The 23,408-nt window shown below is 38.0% G+C and overlaps 1 protein-coding gene across 2 annotated transcripts in view; it reads right to left on the reverse strand.

Annotated features, from left to right (window-relative positions):
- The window catches only part of LOC143448301 (activated CDC42 kinase 1-like), a 48,759-nt gene that overhangs the window by 22,611 nt on the left and 2,740 nt on the right, over window positions 1-23,408 (reverse strand). For both annotated transcript variants that reach the window (XM_076947976.1, XM_076947975.1), the window contains exons 7-12: window positions 23,094-23,220; window positions 20,652-20,798; window positions 20,454-20,548; window positions 19,971-20,050; window positions 19,409-19,523; window positions 17,296-17,396 (exon numbers count right to left, since the gene is read on the reverse strand). In XM_076947976.1, the coding sequence (XP_076804091.1) occupies window positions 17,296-17,396; window positions 19,409-19,523; window positions 19,971-20,050; window positions 20,454-20,548; window positions 20,652-20,798; window positions 23,094-23,220 (665 nt within the window). The remainder of the gene's footprint in view (window positions 1-17,295; window positions 17,397-19,408; window positions 19,524-19,970; window positions 20,051-20,453; window positions 20,549-20,651; window positions 20,799-23,093; window positions 23,221-23,408) is intronic.

Below are 23,408 nucleotides of genomic sequence, written 5' to 3' on the forward strand. Positions count from 1 at the left end.
TGGGAGAAAAGCACAGAGCTTATAATTAATCAACATAACGCAGAAGGAGCTACAAAGAGAAATATTGTGTGGTGCGGGAAAGTTTTGTAACTCAATACACTAAAGTAATGGAGAACGGTTTTGAAAGCTTAATTCATCACAATATGAAAATTACAGTAATAAATGAACTCATGTTCTTCATACATCAAACCAATCCGCTCCGAATAAAGAGATTGAGGACGCGCTTAGCATCCTCTGAAGCATGCTGCGGTCAAACACTGTATAAGGATACGAGGAAGATTGATGACGTTTATCCCAGTTATTGAAGCAATTAAAGAAACGCAAAAAGCGAAAAGTGAAGTTGAAACTTTACAGAACGGAATATTTTGGTGGGAAGCGCAGAAATATTATTGAGCAACGACCTGACCACACTGGATACACTTCCACGCATCCACACACTTTTCAAGCACATTGTGATTGATAGTGATAAGATTTCGGTAAAGAATACGTGAAGCTTGAAATAACAGCTTGGATTAGTGTAAATGTAATCAATCAAAACAAACTGAATAACTTTTTTTACAATAGCGCAGTATGGTTGAACGCAAACGACTTGAAAAGGCGCATACTTTAAAATTCATGCTCAACTGGTGCGGTCAACCAAGCTTATTCGCAAATGGTACAAAGGTCGATGGATTACGCCATTTCCGCAAATTTCAAGAGCTCCAATCAACGCAACATGTTTATTATCAGTATGATAAAAAAACAAGTACCTTTTACAACGCAACGCTTGCAATTTTAATCTCTTTCTTTTTTCATTGCAAAACTCCCTAAATTCGTATAAATGTGTGACATATAATGAATGTTTTTATCAAATATACGCCCAAAATACACAAATCTTAGCCAGGTGAGTCAGCAACTGCACGTTTTTGCATGGCCTGGCGCTGACGGCACTGAACTCATACCATACCATGTGGCAAAGTGCTAACAGTCACGTCTTACCATAAGCACTAATCTGCAGGTGTTCAAATGCAACAAGATGTTGTAGATTAGTCGGGTTTTGCAAAGATGACAACATGTTATGGACTTCGTTCCCGATTACATAAGGGATAGATTGCTATATTTTGGTTTGGGTGATTAGTCTTTTGCATTAGGTGGGTTTTGAATTTGGATATAGTCATTAAGATAATGAAAGCGATTGATGAGTAAAATTCAACAAAGGATTCCTGACCTTTTTCAATTTTCCTCATCAATCACTTTCACTTTTCTGTCAGGGCATGTGTATAGCTAATTTCGGATTTCGGCCTATTTTAGCAATGTTTACGAAGCGAGAAAAATTATCTTAAAACCAAAAACTCAGGCCACAAGAGAAAAATTGGTAAATGAAAGGCACCGACAAGAAAACCCCGATACTACAGATGATGTCAGCTACTGATAACTTGTACGAACAAGCGTTCAAAGATACATTATACAACGAAAATACGAACTTTGATCTTTAAATTAGGAAGTGAAACGTTGTTTGGCTGTTTGCATGAAGTGAGATAATACGCGTTTCCTCACATATCACGCCCCCTGCTCATTACGAAAAGCTAACAAACATCGCTTTGGAGATGGAAATCAAGTTAAAAATGTAGACAAGCACGCAACGCTGTAAAAATCGTAATGACCTCCGAGATATTGCATGGGCTGTATGCCTGCATGTCACCTCATTTTCTTGGAAAGATTTTCATCAGTTGGCTAAAATAAAACAATCCGATATGCGTAAAAATACGTTGAAAGTTTTAGGACCTGCAAAGTGATCTCGCAGGAAGATATTTTCTGCAGAAAGAAGAGTTTAACGCTTTCGACAATTCAAAGGGGCCGTGCTTATGCAGAAAAAAAGTTAGGACAATTGTATAACAACTGATGGCCAACTAATTTTTCACCTATCTCTCGCAACGAAAATGGCCTTCGTCTACTAATGATACCACATATAAACTCATTATTTTCTTTAACACCTGTATGAATTTTGAGTAATTCGTGAACGGTTATGTGTGCCAGTTTGCTACATTAATTCACGTACCATTAAATACAACACTGTAGCAAAGTAGCAGAAAATTTTTATGTTTGAAGTCACTTCGTAGAAAGTTGGCATTTTCACTCATAAACGTAATGCTTATGTAAACTGTCTGCAACACATTTAGGTATTTCACCATTTCACGTCGTTAAATATTAAAAAAAACATTAATACAATGCCACAAAGAGTCATTTTTAATAGCGTGAGGGGCCATGTCAAATGTCATGAAGTAAGAAAATGTCAAAGAACCTCTGCCTAATCAAGTGGATGTTAACGATCACGTGACTGTCGTTCATCTACTGACGGGAAGCGACTTCATAGCAATGGTGCAACAATTATCGATGTAAAGTGCAAAGAGAGTCATGCCTCATGCCTTCATGATGGTGTACACTGGACGTGGCTTTACGTTTTTTGTTGATGAGTCACTCCGGTTTTCAATGACCGCTGACCGTTAGTTAATTCAAACATAGGATAAAAATTTGGGAACATTTTGGAGTTGTTTTCATAGAAATTATTTGGGGATCTTTATTTCCTGAAAGATGCGTTGAAAAAAGAAAATTTGCTTCATCGTTCCTTAAAGCGGAAACAGAACGAGACAAAAAACAAAACAGGTAGGAGACTAATCAATAAGGTGTCTCATCGGGTTGTTGAAGATAAAACAAAAATTTCTTGAAATTGACAGAAACGAAATGAAATAGAGATATAAATGAAGGATACAACAGGCCGATGCTTTTCATTTTGAGACGCCTACGCAACATTCGCATTTCCAAGAAGAGACGAAACTGTGGAGACAAGAGACGTATTTGGCGGAAGCGATTAAGATTCCGCATTCAGCAATATCTTTTTTTCATGAAAGCAGACGGGATGCGTTTCAAATGCAACTTCGTCGTTTCTAGGAAAGTCTGCGTGGTTAAGAAATGTATGATTCTGAATGAGCTTATTGAAATAGAGTACAGTTTCCAAGGACGCACGCCCAAACTGGTTCAAATGAAACGTGTTTCTTCGAACGCGAGCTCAGGCAACAGTCACGTCGATCACTTTCTCAAAGTGCTAAAAATAAACTTCGCTGAACGACCCTTTCCTCAGTTTCCGAGGAAGCTTGCAAAAAATATCAAAATTTAATGACGTAAAGTTTTTTGATTTATTTCCACTATTTTCTTGCGAGTTGACGTGGTGAAAAATTGTTTTCAAAGCTTTCCATATAGAAACAAAACCGAAGACATTTCATAATCATGCCACAAATACCTCTTGAGAACGTCAAAGCGCGTCCACCTGTTCTGATAAGATCTCCAAGCGCACACAAAAGAGTCATAATTTCCATCAACAACACTGCCTTAATTTAATAGAAAAGTTTATCACTAAAAGCGCCCACAAGGTCCAACGTGCAAAGTTCGTATGTGTCAGATTTTAGCACGCTCTTGTGTTTGTTGGTGTATTATTAAAATGCAATCAATTATTTAAAGCCACTGGCGTAAAATAAACGTTATTAACATCTTGCCGTTGACATGAAGAGACCCTGGATAATACTATAAAACTGCTCCACCAAGCGGTTGCGATTTAATCTTTATCTTAACGACAAAGGAAAAAGAACGGATTATTAGGAATTGCACAATTCTGCTTTCACCGGCATTTTGTAATGATTTAATTTGCATTTGTAACACCGGTACAGTTCAAATAAAACCGGGTAACATGACACAAAACAAAATTATCCATTGACTATCACTATAGCAACTTTTACTTTGTGGACATGCTTCAACTTTATTTTTTTTATTATTATTCATTACTTTACTTGATTTGAAAATTCCCAATTACGCAGTAGAAGAAATTCGGGAAAGTCCAAAGCTGGAATAGGTTTTTAATGTAACAGATGTGGGTTGAAAAACGTACAATTTGACCATTATTACCAATCGACGCACATGTCTGTGGCGAACGGCAATTAATTACACGATTGAACACGTAACCCTTGCATTACGCACGCGGGATCACATAATGACAAGCAGCGCGTGATTGACGAAAAGATGCTTCTGGAAAGTTTCCCTGCATCGGATTTTCAAAGTGGGAAAATCCCATTGCAAGTCTAAACCAAAGCAACAACAATAAACCACGAACTGTTAAATTGGAAAATTGCCAGCACGTGCGCTCGCTGCGTCATGAAGTGGGCCATTGAAATACGGGTATTTTGGCACTGACCAGAGCCAGTCAATGAGCAGGTTACATTTCCGGTCGGCCATTGTGCCATGAGACGTTTATTTCAAGGCCTGCGTTAGCGAAAAAACGAAACTAAAATGAAATAAAAGAACTTGTGTCTCCGTATAGGATAGATACTAAATTGTTAGGTCCTAGCTTCTAAGTCTTGCTTCTTATGACAGGCCCTTCCTGTTATAAATTCCCGTTCCATCGAACAAGTAAATTGGGAATCCCAGGCACGTTTTATTTGGAACGAAGAGGAAACGTGGATTGTACATAGCGGATGCAAAATACAAGATAAACAAGGTGGTCATCCTTTAATGTTTATGTTTTATGATACCGGCAATCAATGTGCGATTACTGTTCATCATCTCTACCGGATGCGCAGGCAAGTAGTCATACGTTGTACTATAAATCGCCGAATAGTGACACCTGATATCAGTTCTTAAATATGTTCATTTGCTCGCTGCATGCTTGACATTGAGTCCAAAACTTCAGCAACGGACGGCTACACATGGCGCAAAAAGTTTATGTTTTTGCTTAATTATTCTTACACTTAATACCAAGCGAAAATGAAAATTGGAAGTCGTAGATGGAATTGCAAAGCGTGATAATCAAAGAAATCATGCCATAACATGTATGTCACGTGCTGATGATCACTTCCTTCCGAGATGTGATTGGTCATCGAACGACACATTATGACGTGTCGATTTACGATTGAATTATTTTGTGTCCGCATAGTAAGCAGAAAGTTAAAAGAATGTAAACTCTAAGAAATCGTAACGATTTGAGTATCAACAAAAAAGCAAGACTTGAGGTGAGATTGTCCGCGCCACAAAAATATAAGGTAGCTGGGAGGGTTGTTTTAGACCAAAACTTGGCGCGTACAATTGGCCAACAAACAAAGTCAACGACGCTTTATTCTTAAGCTGGGACCTTTTGCTGAAAGTTAAAAATAGCGCACTATATTGAATCAGATCGGGAAAAAAACTGTAGAAATTCTCATCGTGAAAGTCCGAAAACGACCGCATCCAAGAATAATCGTCTGCCGTTTGGCACTGGCTTGCTACATGTGGACCACAGTGTATGTCGTGACTGCCGCTAATCGATCTATTTCAAAAACTCGACACCGTGATAACATCCAAAAGCAATTACTGACTGTTTTGACAAAATTCACATCAGGTTCAAATATTTTACACTCTCTTTCGATAAGCATTTAGATAAACTTAAGACCACCATGCATTATCTCGGAGAATTGACCAACTTTTGTCATTAAGTCAGGTTTGAGCAATTATGAATGCCCGAGACGTCATAATATTTAACACAAGGGGGACCACCGTGAAATGAATATATAGAGTGCGGTTATAAGTACGACACAAGAACGTTAAAAGTCATATCAGCGTGACATGCCGAGTGCATCTGTTGGTGTGTTATATCAGTCTTCTTAAAAGATTACGTAATAGTCTCTTAACATTTTAAGTTCGATTTCCCCTTCATGATACAGCAAGATTACTGTTTGCTGAAAAGGCGATTGCAACATCACACGAAATGGCAAAAACTAAAATTAAAACAACAACAGTCATGATATAGTAAGTCAATGGTTGAGTTTCCTTTTTAAATTCAACACCCTGTTTTTAATCTTTTATATTTTGGATGTTACTAATCGATGTTATTAATCGATTATTACTATTGGATGTTACTAATCGTGCCATTGAGCGGTTTTTAATCGGGTATTGAGCGCTATTGAAATGCTTAGTAGTATTAATACTATTATATTCCTGTGCCAGTAACAAGTGTCTAGTTATAAAAAGGGCTGCACAAGCTAATCTAAATTCTAAAACATCTTTTCAAAGAAGCGGGTTAGGCAGAATTGACAGGATGGTCCGTGCCCGTACACCAATGAAAACAAACGTAGTTGACATTCACATGAAGGTACCGAGTAACATATCAAAACGCGCCATCAAACGACGGAGAGTAGACAATCGGAGATAAGGATATAGCCTGTTACCATGCATTACCATGCAAGTGGAACGATAAACAGCAACAAACAATATGTGACAAGTCGAAAGTTCACAACCTTAAAAAGTATAACATCACTTTCCTCGTTCGATGATTATCACAGAATCCCATAGGTAATGCAAAAATCACCACAACAAACAAACTCCTTTTAGATTTGTGACTTGTTAGTATTGCCGCATGCCGAGCAAGTCGTCTGTTGTTTGTCTGATTCTGGAAGATTTGTTCCTTTGGAAACCGAAATGAGGTTAAATAGTTCTTAACGTGACAGAGAAAAGAAAGACACAATTATTTCAAAAATAATTTTACGCCCAATAAACTATAAAAAACCTAGCATCGGATGCGCAAGTTAAAACGTAGTCAATTTCGAAGCACATTCGATAGGAGCATTCTCTTCTCATTATCACAATCAACATCAAATATCAGGCCCGTGAGCGAAGCAACCGTTTATCAATTCCTGTCAATAACAAGGAGTTTATGCAAGGAATCAATAAGAAATGAGATGTGCGGGAAGATCCGACAAGGAAGATGGCGTCATCAGGATTAGGGAAACGGGATATTATCGCTCATCTTGCGTCCAAAGTCCGTAAAAGTAATTCACTCCATTGCATAAAAAATGCAACACCCCCAACGAATGTTCGTTATTGCAGTTGGGAGAATGGGAATTTACTGGCGGGATTTTTATCGTCCAATGTCATCGTGTGCGCATGCGCATTGTCTAAAATAAACAAGTAATCACAAATAAACCGATGGCGACATGACAGGGGCATCTTTTTTGTAAGAAATGCCTCTGATTAGTCTGGCCAGGCTTGTTTACGCGTGGGCAGTCATTTTCGATGGACAGATAGCGCCCATCGTCATCATCATCGATACCTCGTGACTCAGATGTCATCAACAGAATCTCAAGCGGCCGTGATCAATGCGAATGATGCCGATAATCAATTTTCACAACTTGTCATATTTCGAAATTGTTTTATCAATGTTAGTTGTTTCATTAGGTATGGTATTCCCGCAATGATAAATGCCGTAATTAAATTGATACCTATGTGGTAAACACGTAAGTCGTCATAAATTGATAACTATGTCGTCATAAATGTATAACGTTTCCAGTAATTCGTAGTTGGGCACTATGATACTGTATGTACGGTATCTTTATTTCAGAAATTAGAAATTACAGAAAAAACATTACAGAAAACATTAAAGCAACACGTTGTGAAGGTTTGTAACTATTGGCAAGAGATAAAATAGCTGTTGGCATTCCTGCAAATAAATGTAAAACCCAAGGCACAATATACACTACAGTATACAATAGGTTAGTGTTAGTCGTTGGTGGGAATAGGCTGGTTTATTGCAACGCATGGCAAAACAAATTCTACACTATCGCTGTAAGTCTATAAACTACAAGATTAGCCAGATGCAATTTCGATTGTCGAGGGCTCCTGAGTTTGTGCAACCATCAAGATTACTACGTAACTACAAGGGTCTTTCTCGAATGTCAGTAAAACGCCGCGCGCATAAGACTGGGCAATGCACAAGGAAATCACAAACGGAAGGTATTTTCGCGCAGTTTTTCTGTTTATTTTGGCATTCTCATCGAGGTAATCTAAATATGGCCAGGATTTTCTGAGAAGCAATGATAAACGGTAACGCCCATACATGCAATTCGTTGCCAAATTTGCTTTTGCATTTCGACATGCGTCTATGTTAGAGCATAGTTGTCATCATAAAATGCGCTCCACCAAGCGAAAGAGCTGTTTGAAGTTATTTGGAATTTTAAACCGTGTCGGGTCATTCTAATGCACATTTTTCACGTTGACGTATTCGTGAGATTTACCTGAAAAAACCAACGTGTCTATTGACGAATCTGCCTGACCACAAAATATTCAATATTCAGCCAAGACAGGATAAAAATAAGATTCTGAACTTGTAGCTACTCGGATAAGTTGCATTTGTTTAAGTTTCCAAAGTATTTCGAAGTGGGATGCGGTGAGGTTTAAGCGGATAAAAAGCATAACCATCTGCTTTTTTAAGTAATCCTTTCTCCCGTTGTGCTGGTTAAAAGATGCCAGTCTACCTTAAAAAGGATCAGAGTTATACAGTAACGTTTTTCTGCACCTGCAAAACCTCCATCAAGACGTTACAACAAGAACAATGGATCGTTTCTCTCGATGATAACCCTAAAAAAGCAACTGCAATGAAAGCGTGTTATTCGTCAAGCTTAATGCATAGAAAATCTAAGCCGATTTGAAGCTGGTTTGAAAATAAAAACTTAACCACCAAGTTTATATGTTCGGCGAAATGTCGCACTAGATTGCATAACTAACGAGCTCTAGCTAGAATTTCAAAATTAAAACCAATAAGCTTGAAATTTTAAGCCGACAAAGCGATTGCCCGAATATACCAAAGACGTGAATTCTCAATAAATATTTATTACTCGCCAGCGAAAAGAGTCCACACTCGAAAGGAGGAAAATATTTATTCGCATAATAAATAAAATAAATTAATGATGAGATGAGTCAGACATGAAAATTAACCTTTGCCACTTTCCAAACACTCAAACGCTCCCCTCGTTGCGGGGATGCCGAACAACAACCCAATATATCAAAATGGCGCCGAGAGACTGTTGAGATGGGACACGAAATCAAAAAGTTTCAATATTTAACTAGGAAAGCAAAACAACATCTTCTAAGCATCTATTTCCGATTTCAAATGTCTTTAAAGTGCCACGGAGCACTATGGTTTAACTAGGTTTGAGAGTTGCCCGCATATATCACCGAAATGCAAACCAAAAAGGATCTCCCATTCATAAAACGGTAAAAACCGCTAATTTTCAAACGAGCAAAGATGGTTTTAATTGAGAGTTAGGTCGAGTAGATGTATCTGAGCAGATCACGTATATACAAACATGTGGTGCCACTGCTGCTATCTGAAGAATGTTTGTGAAAAATGGCGATGTGGTGGGGCCGGAGAAAGGAAACAAAATCCACTGATAAAGTTTACATTTATTTGAAAAATGATGTTTTGGCAAAAACATTTCGGCGTGTTTTGAAAAAGATAAGAAAGTCTCGTTCAGGTAGGTGGCGCTTATAATAAGAAAGCAATATCTATTTCAGGAAAGTCTCTAATGCAACTTATAACAAACTTTAGACCCTTTATCGCAATGATGCAACGATCTTGGGGTATTTAAGGTAGCCGGACAAAATGCAGAAGCACGCTTCTGCCGGGAATAGCTGAATTTCACGGCCAGATAAACCACGTCACCCACATTATAAAAAATCATCTTATCTGATGTAAACTGGGGTCATTACTTAAAAAATCATGCATGGCCAGGGTAGGGAGAAGGTCCCTTATTACTAGTGTTTTTAAACACTGCTAATATTCGCTTTATTTGTATATTTACACATCCGACTAGCCGGCACAGTTGATGATACAATGTACAATAAGACCTATAGAAGAAGAGGAATTGTTTTGTTGGTTATGCACGCCGTTAACCTCACGCACCGCACATAAGACACGAATATTACAGCACCTTTGTTTGGGGTACGTATATTAAAGAGGTTTTTAGCCTTAAAACTGTTGCGGGTCGCGATTACACAAATCAAGCAAGCACGCGCAGCCGGTAAGAGCTGTTAATAACTAAAAAGGCAAGACGCCAAAACGAAATTATGGAGAAAGAACACCTGACGACACAGCGTCAGTACGCAGCCATTTATCGGCAAAACGTGACTAGCTACTAAGCCTGGTGTTTTACGACAAAATACAGCGAAGCTTTATATACGAAGCCACAATTTGCATAAAACTTTTTCAGGTGTTTTCCATTCCCGTATACGTCTTCATTTTAAAATTAAATTCATCATAAAAAGCGTAACAACGAACCACCCTTCAGCAAACAGAGATATGACTATAAAAGGCATGAAAAGCATGTGAAGGCTTACGTTCGATCATCATCATTTGGATAAAAACAAGCAAGCACGAGAGTTGTTACAAGACAGTGGAAGCCTATCTACAGCTTTGACACATGTCAAACAAGGTTTGCCTTAGATAGGGGTCTCATTTATCCACCGCTGATAGTGTTAAATTTGACAGCTTCGAATCGAAGACAACGGTAAAATTGCCTTGTGTTTGGATGATGCTATGTTATAATTTCGGACTCCCCCAACTAGTAGTACGTCAACGAAGCAAGAAAGCAAGTTCTTATAATGTCACAAACACAAACAAACACACAGGTTTACGACATATCGGTAGTTAAAACATATAATTTCCTTGAAAAATGACTGTAAGTCGACGGAAACCTTAACGACAAACGAACTCGAAAATGATACATTCCATAGCAATGTCACGTCCTTTATGACGTCATAAAGGAGGGATAAAGGGAAAATTGTACAGGCCTGATGTGTGCGTCATGGAAAATGAGAAAATCCCAGTTAGGCGATTAAATGAGCTGCTCATTCAATCAATCTTTTTCGTCTTCATTTATTCTTAAAAAGGTGGGATTTAGTGAAAAAACTTGGTTACCCTGAAACCCTGCTGGGCGAATATATATATAGGCATCACGATATGAATAAGCCTATTTAAGTTTGTGTGTAATGAGGCAAATATGCCTGGTTAATTGAAGATTAAGTTTCCAGTTGCTAAAAATACTTTCAAGACACAAGATTAAGCGAGTTTGTTTGAGACAAATTTTGTCAACGTCACATACGACCCGGACATTGGACGAAATCAAAACGGCACAATTCTCACTGTTCTTCAACCAAAAAATTACAATTGTTTGACAAATTACGCAGTGTATTATATATGCGAACAGCTTGACATGCAGGCATTTAGTTTACAAACCCGCTAGAAGTAGGGATAAACATCCATAAAGATGTCAACGCATTTATGGCAACAACCGGATATGTCTGTTATGTTGCTTGCTTACACAATCGACCGTTGTTGACAGACTGTGCGAGTATGCATTCTTCTATCTGCCAAGATATCAAACAAGTACTATGACCTTGCAAAAGTGGCGGAGAACTTGAAACACGACCTTCATGAGGTTCTATGCTTAAATTTAATCTAAATCACAGCTTTAAAAAATGAAAACAAGGAGGTGAACACATGCTTAATTCGCGACTTAACAAAAGTAGTTCAGCGCCATCGTGAAATAATTTACGAAAGTAATCATTTTTACGACCAGCAGAACTTTTCCACTGTCTAGAAAGCGACAGGTGAAAATTATTTTTAGACGAAAGCCGGCGGATTCTTTTGCAGATATGAAATGATGTAAGTAAGTCTAAAATAGTCGCGCAAAACGCAGCGTCACGGCGCCGGTTTGTATTGACAACAGTGACAAAAATCAGGAATAAAAAGAACAAACAAACAAACAGCGTGCAAGCTGCTGTCACAAAAGTATGCAAATCTTGGAACGGGATCGATTGGCGCTTTCTCCAAGCCAAGATATCGCGATTCGCGACAGATGCTTATCTAAGGCATGCTCTTCTTGCAAGTTGCGATCCTGACCGTTCCTTCTTTTTATCCTGATAACATAGAACAGGGGTGGCCAGACCTGCTTCATGCTCGAGCCGCATATAACAAATTCCAGTTTTAAAAGAGCCACAACACAAACACACTAAAATACACGAATTTATTCACTCACAACGAAGTGTAGCTATTGATAAACATTAGTGCTGCGTGGTGATACTATGAGTCTCCACCTGGGCTTCACCAACTCTTTTTGCAATTATTAGTATAACCGTAACCAAGACTTAAAACTAGGTCAGCCCTGACGTACAGCTTCAATCTGACAGTTTACTTAACTACAGTGTACAAGTTAGCACACTTCTATACAATAATGTAGGCCTACTTTTTTGAGTGTAATTTGATTATTACTAACAATGAGTCCATGGTTACTACGTGTGATAGAACGCATTGTTTCATAATCTGATGAAACAACTCGTCTAGACCGGGAAAATGCATGTCTAATTCAACAATGCTAATTCTTTAAAGAGCCGCAATCAAAGGCTCAAAGAGCCGCATGCTATCGAGAGCCACAGTTTGGCCACCCCTGACATAGAAGCAAAACGAGTTTTCGGCGACCCCTAGCTGTCAAAATGTGGTTAGTATTTCGGTATTTTTAAATTTTGTTTAGGTTCTTTTTTATGACGACCGTATTGACGAAATTGGGGGCCGGTTCAAACCAAACTAAACTCGGAACAACACGTCACTTGGTAGTAACATATCCATCAATGTCTATTAAGTTTATGTGAGCTTACACAGTTACAGGTAAACAAAAAAACTATAGAGAAAGTCTGTGCACATATTGAATAAAAAACGTGCTCGGATGACCATTACGCCCAGTTGGTTTTGCTGATATTCCATTTTAGCGTCCAGTTTTCTAGTTACAACCGCGTCAATGACCGTATTTGTGCACGACTCATTGGAATAAAAGCACGAGTCCAGTCTTCGTAACTGCGCAGCTAGCCTAAAAATGGATGTTTGTTTGTACGCACAATTTTGAAAACAAAAAACCAGCAGTCAGCGGATACAGGAATACATTGTTTGTCGCTCACAACCTCATATTCTGATATTTCTTCTATGGGAAAACGCAGGAAGTCTTCAAAGAAATTACTTAATCCTTTGTTACATAACAAACGATTAACAATGCAAATAAATTCTGATGACGCTGATGGCAAGCTTGACACAAGTAAAACGTTATTTTCTCTTAACACTGCTATTCTAACCGCAATCATGCAACTAATATAGATTGATCTTCAAGCACTGCCGGATGGCTTTGGATGAGTGTGCCTGTAGCTAAGTGTAATCCAGCATAAGTATAACAACAATCGAAAATAATTTTCTGTGATTTTCCAAACCATTTTGCTACCGGCACCGGCCTTATAACTATACTAAGGTGAAATAAAGCTATCTGTATATCAAGCATTTCGATTAAAAGTTTCGTGAGATTTTTTCCTTACTAGTTTATTTCTTAAACATCCTATCATTGATGATTGTTGTTTTGAAATGACGTCATGTCGTGATTGATTTTCACTAATTATTTTGTTTTTGTTATTTTAAAGATCACCGGGTGATGACGATTGTCTCAACAAAATCACTTTCACGGAACAGTCGTTTCTCTCATTTCAAATGAGCTTATAATTTCTATCATGCTGTTAGGTGTCACAAGCATTGTCACCTTGTCCTATTCAAATGATTCACTGCGTTAAAAGCCGAGAATTTCAACAAAATTGATCCAATTTTCTAAGAAGCGATTGATTTGGTAGTTATACAAAATGAAAACAAATTTTTGGAAATCCCAATCACTCACAAATTAAATTATTATGGGCCTAAAAATTAAGCGATGTGATAAATTTTCGCTCAAACCTTTTTACTGCAGTTTACAATGCGTTTTGATTTCCTTACAGACACAGTTACTACAGTACATGCTTTTCAGCACATCTGCAACTAGAAATTTTTACTGCACGTTGCATAATGTGTCTATCGTACTGTATAATAAGCAAGTGATGTTACCAACACACTGCCAACAAAAAATGAAGGTTTATTTCAAACTCTTTTTCCATAATCACAAAAACTTTTTTGAATATGTTTAATAAATTTTTAATAATATCCGGAAACAACTTATTTAAACCTTATTTTTAGTTTATTCAAGTCGTCGCAGAAAAACGTTTAACAGAGTCGAGTTGTCTAAATCATTGGCCTTCATGGCCTTACACGGTGAACTATCGTGAGCCATTAATGTTTAATGTTGGGGTTAAATTTAAATGCAAAACAAATAAAGCGCTGCTATAATTAACACAAAAGCTAATGCTTACTTTCCTCAGAGGTAAGTTTATTTAAAACCGTGCCCATTATACACAAGTTATTACTAAGCACAAAAGGTGTTGACAATGCCTGCAGTTTACTCAAATCGACGGAAGTGATAAAAAATGTGGTTAATTTTAGGCGGGGCTACCTAGTAGCCATTGTTTTTTTTTCTTTAAGTCAAAGGAAGTCTTATGAATCACCGCAAGGTGCTATAATAAGCTATCGATTATCGGAATTGTCAAGCGAATGTCTTCGTCGGCTATTAAGTAACATTTCCGGCGCAGAAACGCGGCCAGTAATTTCAACAAAAAAGCCACGCTGTTTACACTTAGGAAACTATGTCAGTGATTCATTCCAAGGTGTAGTCAAAATGTAGGGTAAAGAGGCTTTAAATGTGCATTTGGTAAGGAAATATCACACTGGTGGATTGCGTAATGTGTATTTGTGGTACGATACTGCGAACATGTACGTTATTGCAGAAGGTGACGCCGTTGCCAGGTGCTACTGTGAATCACTTTTAAATCAATAAAACGACGGAAAACGGCGACTGGACAACGCATTTAGAATGATGAATTTCATAGTATTGATGAATTCCTCTGTGTGAGGTACAAGTGCCAATACATCAATATTGCAACACGCTTCGTTCCGTTTTACCGCAATAAGCCCATGTGTACAAACAAATGAATGTTTGCTGTATGTATATATATCATTTATAAAGGTGGGTGCTCCGAACGAAACGAGTTATATCTTAAACCGACACATCTCTTCCATATTGCAACATTTCTATGAAAATTGAGCAAACGTTGTGTTGTTATTGACTCAGAACAAGTTCAATAAAATTGACGAAAATAGCTAATATACAACGGATTGGGCGAAGAATTCGGTTAATGGGGAGTCTAATAACACAAAAAATACATTAAACCTATAGTAGGCGGTGGCAGGGTGCATTCTTTAAATGTTAATAAAAACAAAGCAGCTACCAAAATATTTACACTGGTGCATGTGGGTACTAGGAGGTGTAAAGATCTTATCGCATAAGGCTTTGGATTACACCTGCCTGTCGAGACCTACTAACGATGTTTGGGTTATAAAACTGAAGCAGCATCGAGAGAGCAGGCGACGATAAATTTACAAAACCTTGTAATCCGGCTGCAGGTTGCGATCTCGCGTGAAACTTCCGCGCTGAATATTGACGTTTTTCCGAGGACAAACAAATAATATGACCATTTTTGCGCAAAGGCGCAATTAATCAGGCCGACATACGTAAGCATAACAAGATTTAGCGTGATTACACTTGTACGTACTCAACAAGATACAAGTCTGATTCGCTGGATTACCTAATCACCAAAAATGGAGCTGTTGGAAGGTGCTTTAAATACAGCGGTTATGTAACTGTTGGAAATGCCATAAATCTAACTTGATTGGGGAAATGCCGGGAACCATTGCCGACTGTCAGGTAAAAATGTTTCAAGAATATTTGTGAATTTAAAATTTTATATTTGTGAATTTAAATAAAAAAAAATTTTTTATTTTCCTATTCATTTCCCTTTTTCTAACGCAAAGAACTCGTTGCAGGACTCGAATTGATGAAATGACTTAATCGGCGAAAAAACGTTAAGTAGCTAGAACGCGCGAAGTTAAGCTGACCAAATTAAAGTGATTATTTGCGATTAACGAGCGATCTACACAAGTTTGAAAAACAAACAAACACACGTTTATAATAACACGGGGGAATAATGCCAAGATAGTGAGAAACGTACTAGCCCAACCTAATGCTTTTACACTGATTACTTTTTATTATAAAACGATAAGACATGACGTTCACAGTCGCCGGTACGACCTGGTCTTTATCTTTGTCGTAAAGGTTATCTGATATATGCAAGTGCCAAGCATGTATTATAGCCGAAAAAGCTAAGGCATTTCTAAGTATGTCGGCCATGTTTAATTGTGTGAAAGCACCCTTTCTCCCACACGCCCATCTAACGTGTGAGTAATAAGCAGCGGCGGGTTGGAGTAATTTCTTAAAAGGAAATCTACTAGAGTTTATCCACTTGGTTTTAAAGCTTCAAAGCTCATCATCCTATAACATTTATACCAAAAGATACATTTCATTTCCGTTGATTTGTTAATTATACAGTTTAATACGGTAGGCCTTGGCGTTAATCTTTGTAGGAGGTGGTTGTTATAGCATAATGTAAGTATATACATTCCGTTCGGTTCGTAATTCCAATGAATTAACATGACGTTTACGAGTAATAAACGTCACCACGATCCATATATGCATCGGAGAAATTGATTTTGCGGTGTCTGGTTTAAAAAGAAATCCGCATTTCAGAAACCGTAATGTACACCACGGTTGCTAAGATAGCAGCTACTTATCATAAATGTTGACTAATTTTGGTGTTGTACACCTCAAAATAATCACCTGCTGTTTAATAACAAAAAAAGCAACCGACCATACGATCCTGACGTGACCAGCAGATGACCTATCAAGCCGAGATTTAGGATTTCCCGCAATTTACGATTTCACGCCACATGAGGCAGCTGCATTAAAAGTTCAATAACAAATTAGTTAGTGGTCGGAAAATGTAGCTTTTGACTGGAAATTACTCCGTAATTGGTTCCCCAAGTGCAGCACGTTTTGGAGTTGAAAATTGTATCGAAAATGGCCCACATAGCTTGTTTCGATACTGCAATTCGAAAATACTGCCATTTGCGGTAAGATAGCATCTCAAATGCTGATCAAAAATACCTTAACGATGATGCATCATGCAAAATGGAGCGTTTTGTTAGAGCTAAGCTTAAGAAAAAAATTTCGGTATCTCTCTTGCTCCCTAATCGAGTCATTCATGATAGACACAGAACATGACAAAACGATAAACCGACTTACTTAAAATACCTACGGTACGTAGATGACATCTTGTTGTGAACGATGCGACATATAACTGCAGAGTTCAGGGTCGTATCTCAGGCAAATAGGCCGTGAAATGAACCAAATTGCTTCGAGATAAAAAAGAATTGATAAAATGCAATTAGACGACCTTAAGCATGGCCGCACTCCAAACCTCGTGATATTGCGGTGGCTGCCTGGCATACCCAAGTCATTAGGGTAAACCCAGCTCTAGCGACCTTTAACATTCACACGTGTTCGTGTTGCAGGCTAAAAAACGCCAGCACTTCAAATCAAACCGTTGTGTAATTTTTTGACATCCTTATCAGTAGGAATGCGAGCCAATCGCTTAAAAATGAAGTTTACTTACTGGTCCTGGCCACTCGACTTATCGGGTCGTTAATGTTTTCTTCCAAAACGGTTGACATGTCGATAAGATCTGGTGGCTCCATCGGATTATTCAGATACAATCTGCGTCAAAGAGCAATTATTACGACACAGGCCCGGGTGTGACGACATCATAATAGATTTAAACAAAAACCGCGCGGCCAAGTGATGTCAAAAAACCATAATGTACACAGATAAATAAACACGCAAACAAACAAATACACAAGGAGAGTGGATGCTGCGCTTGTGACGCACGCGATCTTGACAGTAAACTTCGCTTAGGGACTTTCCTCGGCAAACAACTTTGGAAGAATTTCATATTTTGATGGTGTCGGGCGAAACCACAAATTTCGACTTATTTTGCAATCTCACAAGTGTTTCCCGTTTCAAGATTTTCAAGAAACTTTTATAGAAAAAAAAAGCGAAAACAGTAAATTACCGGTAAATAACTTATATACGACCTGATTTTAAGTGAGTGAAACCGTGGCTCCAAAAATCATTTTATTTTTATGAGTAATAATGAGAAATTGCTTTTCTGTCCAGTTAATAATACAGACCCTAAGTTTTTTAAAGGGGTTTTGATTCGAACTCAGACTGCGGCGCTTCCATAGAAACTTGGATACAAAATGGAACATAGACAGCGGGCTCCTTCCAATGTAAACATGGCTTTACGAAATAAACCACAACCCTTACGCTGAAAGAACATTTTAATGCCGAAAAAAACGTAAGCAATTAGATTTGCCGCCAGTCCAAAGCATTTCAGTTGGGTTGTTGGAAACCAAATGCTTCCGAAAAAATGCAGAAAATATACACTTGTCTAGCCAACAAAGGACGGTCACTGAATTATCGCTGGGGATCAGGCATAAATGTGGCGCCGGGTTTATGACTCCTGCGCCATGACGTCCATTCATAAAAAGGTGCTCTATATTGTGGAAGGCAATTTTCCTTTGCTGGTGGTAAATAAAGTGTCCAATAGGAAGGTGACGTGGGTGTGATTGTTTTCCAATAACGGTGCATTAATACGTATCCTATTGATCAAAGTTACTTGTAACTACATGACAACATTTCATTTCCGTTTCCTAAAAATCATTAATTAAGAACAGTGGGGGTAAAAGCAAAGTGCTGCGTGCTGAAGAGCTACACCACGTTAAATTCGGCGATCGCCATTCTTAACGCTATGTTTAAACACTGGCAAAATTTCACGCATAGGCAGCATGTTTTTTTTATAGTTAAATTAACGAGCAATCACGAGAAAAATCGCATTAGTCATGCGGAAAAAAGGGTTGCAAAACATTAACAACAGCACGAGTCATTAAAACACATCCCCATTCATTCCGTAATTGGAAGGAAGGTCTTGTATGTCTGCCAAGCGGTAAAGGTATACGGTGGTCGTAAATTTTTAATGAGTACCTTGGCGCCGTAGCATGAACATTAGAAGACTGACTAATTTTTAACCTTAAGTGGTATAGCGGCCTGGTCTCGCTGGTAGACAACGTATATAAATACAACCATCAGACGGTACTTTTTCTCCTACGCGTTAGCGGGTTTATGAACACTTACATCATTTCGTTTAGGTGGTGATAAGAAAGACGCACAATTCTCCTCGCTATAAGTCATTATTAGATTCCTGCGTCTGGTAATAAAAAAGAAATTAAAGGGGGTTCACCCCCGTTTGACCGGCCAAAGATTGCCATCTAATGTGGTTGACCCGTTCACACATTGTAACAGGGAGTTAGAAAATTCTCACATCAACGTAACCCGATATAAAAAGGCTTAGACGTCGTCTTTCTGGTTTACGTAAGAGTAATTGGCGTGGGCGTATTTCACTATACAGTATTTGTTCTCTACATTGCTTCATGAAAGCAAATAAAACTGCGTTAATGTATAGTTTGATGCTTAGACTTCAAAACCACATAGCGAGTTTCGTCCATGAATGGTCGACGTCATACGATTGAAAACTAAATTCTGGCGTCCAATCACGTAGCGGGCGCATCTCGGCTACAACCCAGCGGAGAAATATTTTTCTAAAAGCCGCCGCATACAAAAAACACTTAAGTGATTAAAAGAGGTGGTAGCAATTAGGAGCCATTACTCACTCGTCTATTTGGCCCGGTTCTCCCCAGCATTGGTCGGGGTCGATGTCACCATGACCAGTGTGGATAAATGAATGCTTGAGGGGAAGGCTGATGTCGTCCGATGAGAAAGTGTCCGCTGAAAAGCAAACAAGAAAACACATCTTTATAATTTCAAGTCAAATAAAGTCGTCGGGTTACTTGTAAACACATATGTCGCCTACGCAACGCAAATAGAATGGTGCTCAACGTAGGCCTATTTATGCGAGGGCATTCCTTTACATCTAAAACTAATACAAGGATTACTACAGGAAGCGCTTTGTGGTGCAGGAGTATTACGGCGCCGTTATTCCAAAGAATTAATTTTATTTCATTCCGAGGGATTAGGAATTTTTTCACACACATTAGCAATTTTCTTTTAACTCAGTACAATAGAAACTTTTGTGGAAAAATGTCGCACGCTGCGTTAAAAGAAGATGGAACCTTTAGTATTTTCCTGTGACGATACAATACTTAAACCAGGAAAATTGGAGTAAAACAGGAATTATTTACGCAGAAAGAAACGATAAAAGCTTATCCTCCTAACCTCGGTTTGAGATGCTCCGCGCAAACATACCGACCTCTAGCGTGCGTTTGTTTTGACCTCGCCACCAAAAATTTTCCGCTCTGTGAATAAAAGCAAAAAGGCTATGACATACATGAAGTAAATTAACTAAATGATTAATGCATGTAAATAGTATGATTTAAATTTCAAAACAGAAACTGCTCACGTCTAAGCGCTACTACCATTTGCTAATTTTCTCCAAACAAAACAGTACGGAAGTCTTTACTAAGTTTTTTGACAAAACACAGCATTTAATATCGGTTATATAAACGGGATGTTTTGAAAGTATAGTCGGCAAACATCTGGGAGCTTTCAGTCGGCGATTAAAACATCGCTACACAAAATAAATGTAAAATGTTCCTTTCTCCTATATGTAACGACTTGCCGTCATTAAATTTTACACCATACTGTGATATACAATCATACATATTGGACTAATCGGCTTAAAGAAATACAATGTCAAACCTTCCACGCAACACGGTGATCGAATCTCCCTTTTGGACACTTAAACGTCCGAGGTCTGATTGTGGCGTATTAGCCTGGAGTTCGGAAGGTAAAGCCTGGACATCAAATGAAACTTTAAGCGTATTTCGGGGACTTGGTGATATTACATTTATTTTAATTAAGTCAACTTAAGAAGCGCTGCAGTAGTAAGTGGCTTGCCTTTGAAACTAATTCTTTAATGTGTACAAACGTGGGTCGATCGGACGGTCTCAACTTCCAGCAGTTTCTCATGATCAAGTACATCGAATCTGGGCAGTTATCCGGCTGCGATAGCCGCTCACCTTCCTTTTCGATTTTGTGCAAAATCTGAAAAGAGAGTAAAGAGAATCTACAAAGTGACACTTTGTTTGGACTTCAGATTACCGGCTGTAGTCGACGTTATTTGGAAAATCTGACCTCACAACAGTGAAGGTTCGCTGAGCGCGGTTAGAAAAATATCTTCCAATAAATGAAGTGAATTAAGTGAAACGCTCGACAAACATGGCAATTGTATTAATCCCATTTAAAGACTGCGGTTTGCAGCTTTCAACTGGACCTTTTAGACTTTAGAGCATCGTAAATGTGCTGAACACGTCAATACTTCAGCAATCACATTTCGCCATTTAAACCGAAACGAATAAAATGTCAGTGACAGTGATGCATCACAGTTCTGTGGTATAATAGTACTTTAAACATATGAAACGGCCTATGACGGTGGTTATAAGATAACCGAAAATAAAGTATGGCTTCATACCGTGTTTCTCTGGAAATAAGACAGGGCTTATATTATTTTTCGCTTAAAAATATGACACTAGGGCTTACATTAAGGGATGTCTTTTATTTTCTTTTATTAAAAACAAAGTTGAGAATTATGTTTATTCAAACTTCAAACGCGTAACTGCAGGTCATTGCGCTTTCGCGCTATCACCTAGGTCTTATTTTAAAGGTAGGGCTTATATCAAACTCATTCTCGAAATTCAGGCTAGGTCTTATTTTTGGAGAAACACGGTACATATGACCGTGATCACGTGGTATGACGTTATAGCCTTTTTATATTGATCTGGTCGGTTGAATAAAGAAAAGTGGTATGAGAAAGGGCAGGGTGTTGGCAGAATGGAGATATTCGAACGACCGTCCAGCCACCAAGTAATACAAGCTTTTCTTTCTAACTGCGCAGTAAGGTCAACATTGCTACGTATTCATATCTGAAAACGTTTTTTGTTATTATAACCATCAACTGATTCACAAATTTATGTAAATCAAACGTCGCTTTGTTGACGTTTGTAAACCTGCCGTAGTGAATCTTCAAAGAATTGGAATCGAAAACATGAGCGTTTTGCTAATTAGAATCTGCCAGACACAGTAAAAAATTGTTTATGGGTTTTATCGGAGTAACCTAACCTTTCTATGCGACAAAACGTAATAAAAATGACAAGGCATAACATATACGCAACAGTATCGCCTAGCCCTAAACATCAGTGAGAGCGTTTAACAAAGGGTTGCGTCAAAACAAACGTTTCAGTTATGAACAATGACAAATAATACGTACCACTGTATTAAATTATTAGCGCGTTAACAAGCACAGTACTGACAACAAATTCGTGACATAAAATAAAACATTGGAGAGAAAACTTCAGAGGCTTCAATTTAATTTCTAGCACGAATATCAACAAACATCCGTTAAATTGCCAAACTTGGAAAATACAAATTGATTAAAACGTGGGGTACATTTAGAAGTGATTTCTGTTTTAGTAGTACATGGCTTATGAATGGCCATTTCCTCAAATCGCTTCCGTTAATGAACATTTTCTTACATATATAGCAAGATCACGTATTCCCGAAACAGAAGATTAATGCAGTTTGTTCGGAAATATTTCATTGCTGAGCGATTTTGGGTTGCCCATGATATGAACAGAGGCCTTATTAAGTCAAGTTGAAGTGTCTCTAATAGCCGTGATAAGGTTTTGCTTCAAGGCGTGACAACCATTAAATCACACCTTTCTATTAAGAACGCCACGAAACGTCTAAAATTAGCTGCGCAAATGCTTATTGATTAGCGCAAAGTTTACAAAACCACTTCCATGCTTTGATTGAATTGTTGTACTTCGCTAATTTCTTGACATCAAGACAAAGGCCACTTCGCAATGGCTTAATGAACCTGGCAAAGGCACGTTTTACAAGAGCATATCATGTTACAATTTTTGTTCCTTGTTCATAAATTATGCGCGCTTGAACTAACGTACCATTTCCTATTAGGCACAGAGCCACAACAAACCAATAATTGAAAAGTGAAATTAAATCCACAACAGACTTTAATCTTCATACTGATTTTTGGAACATTAGAAGTTTGGTAACAGAAAACTTATTTACATAAAAACAAACAATCCATTGCGGCCAGGAATTAAACTAAGCGAACACGGCAACTGAACTGATTTTCTAACTACATGAAGGTTAATAATTACCACTTAGACAAAAACATGATGTGTTTATCATCACAAAAGAATCATGAAGGCAACATGATCAACAAAATTTCAACGCATAAGAGTGCTAGGAATTAAATTTGTTGAAAATATTTACCTGGCCAAACTCAAACATATAGGAATTATAAGAATTTTAGATTACCTGAGCTCCATTGTAACTAAGCCAAGGTTCTTGACCATAAGTAAACATTTCCCACAAGGTTATTCCAAACATCCAAACATCACTTGCATGTGAAAACTGGCGCATTTTCAAGGATTCAGGAGCACACCTGGATAAACGATACACCATGTAACAAATGTCGAGGAAACCTCTTTTGTTTTAAAATGGAGTAGATATTATTGTGCTTAACACAGGTGTAAAACATGAAAGCTTTCCTCTAACAAGATAGACCATAACATAATATAAAATATATGGTACGGCTGTACTGATAACTACAAAATGGAAATTACATAGAAC

This window comes from Clavelina lepadiformis, chromosome 3, assembly GCF_947623445.1.
Source record: "Clavelina lepadiformis chromosome 3, kaClaLepa1.1, whole genome shotgun sequence".
Taxonomy (NCBI): Eukaryota; Metazoa; Chordata; class Ascidiacea; order Aplousobranchia; family Clavelinidae; genus Clavelina; species Clavelina lepadiformis.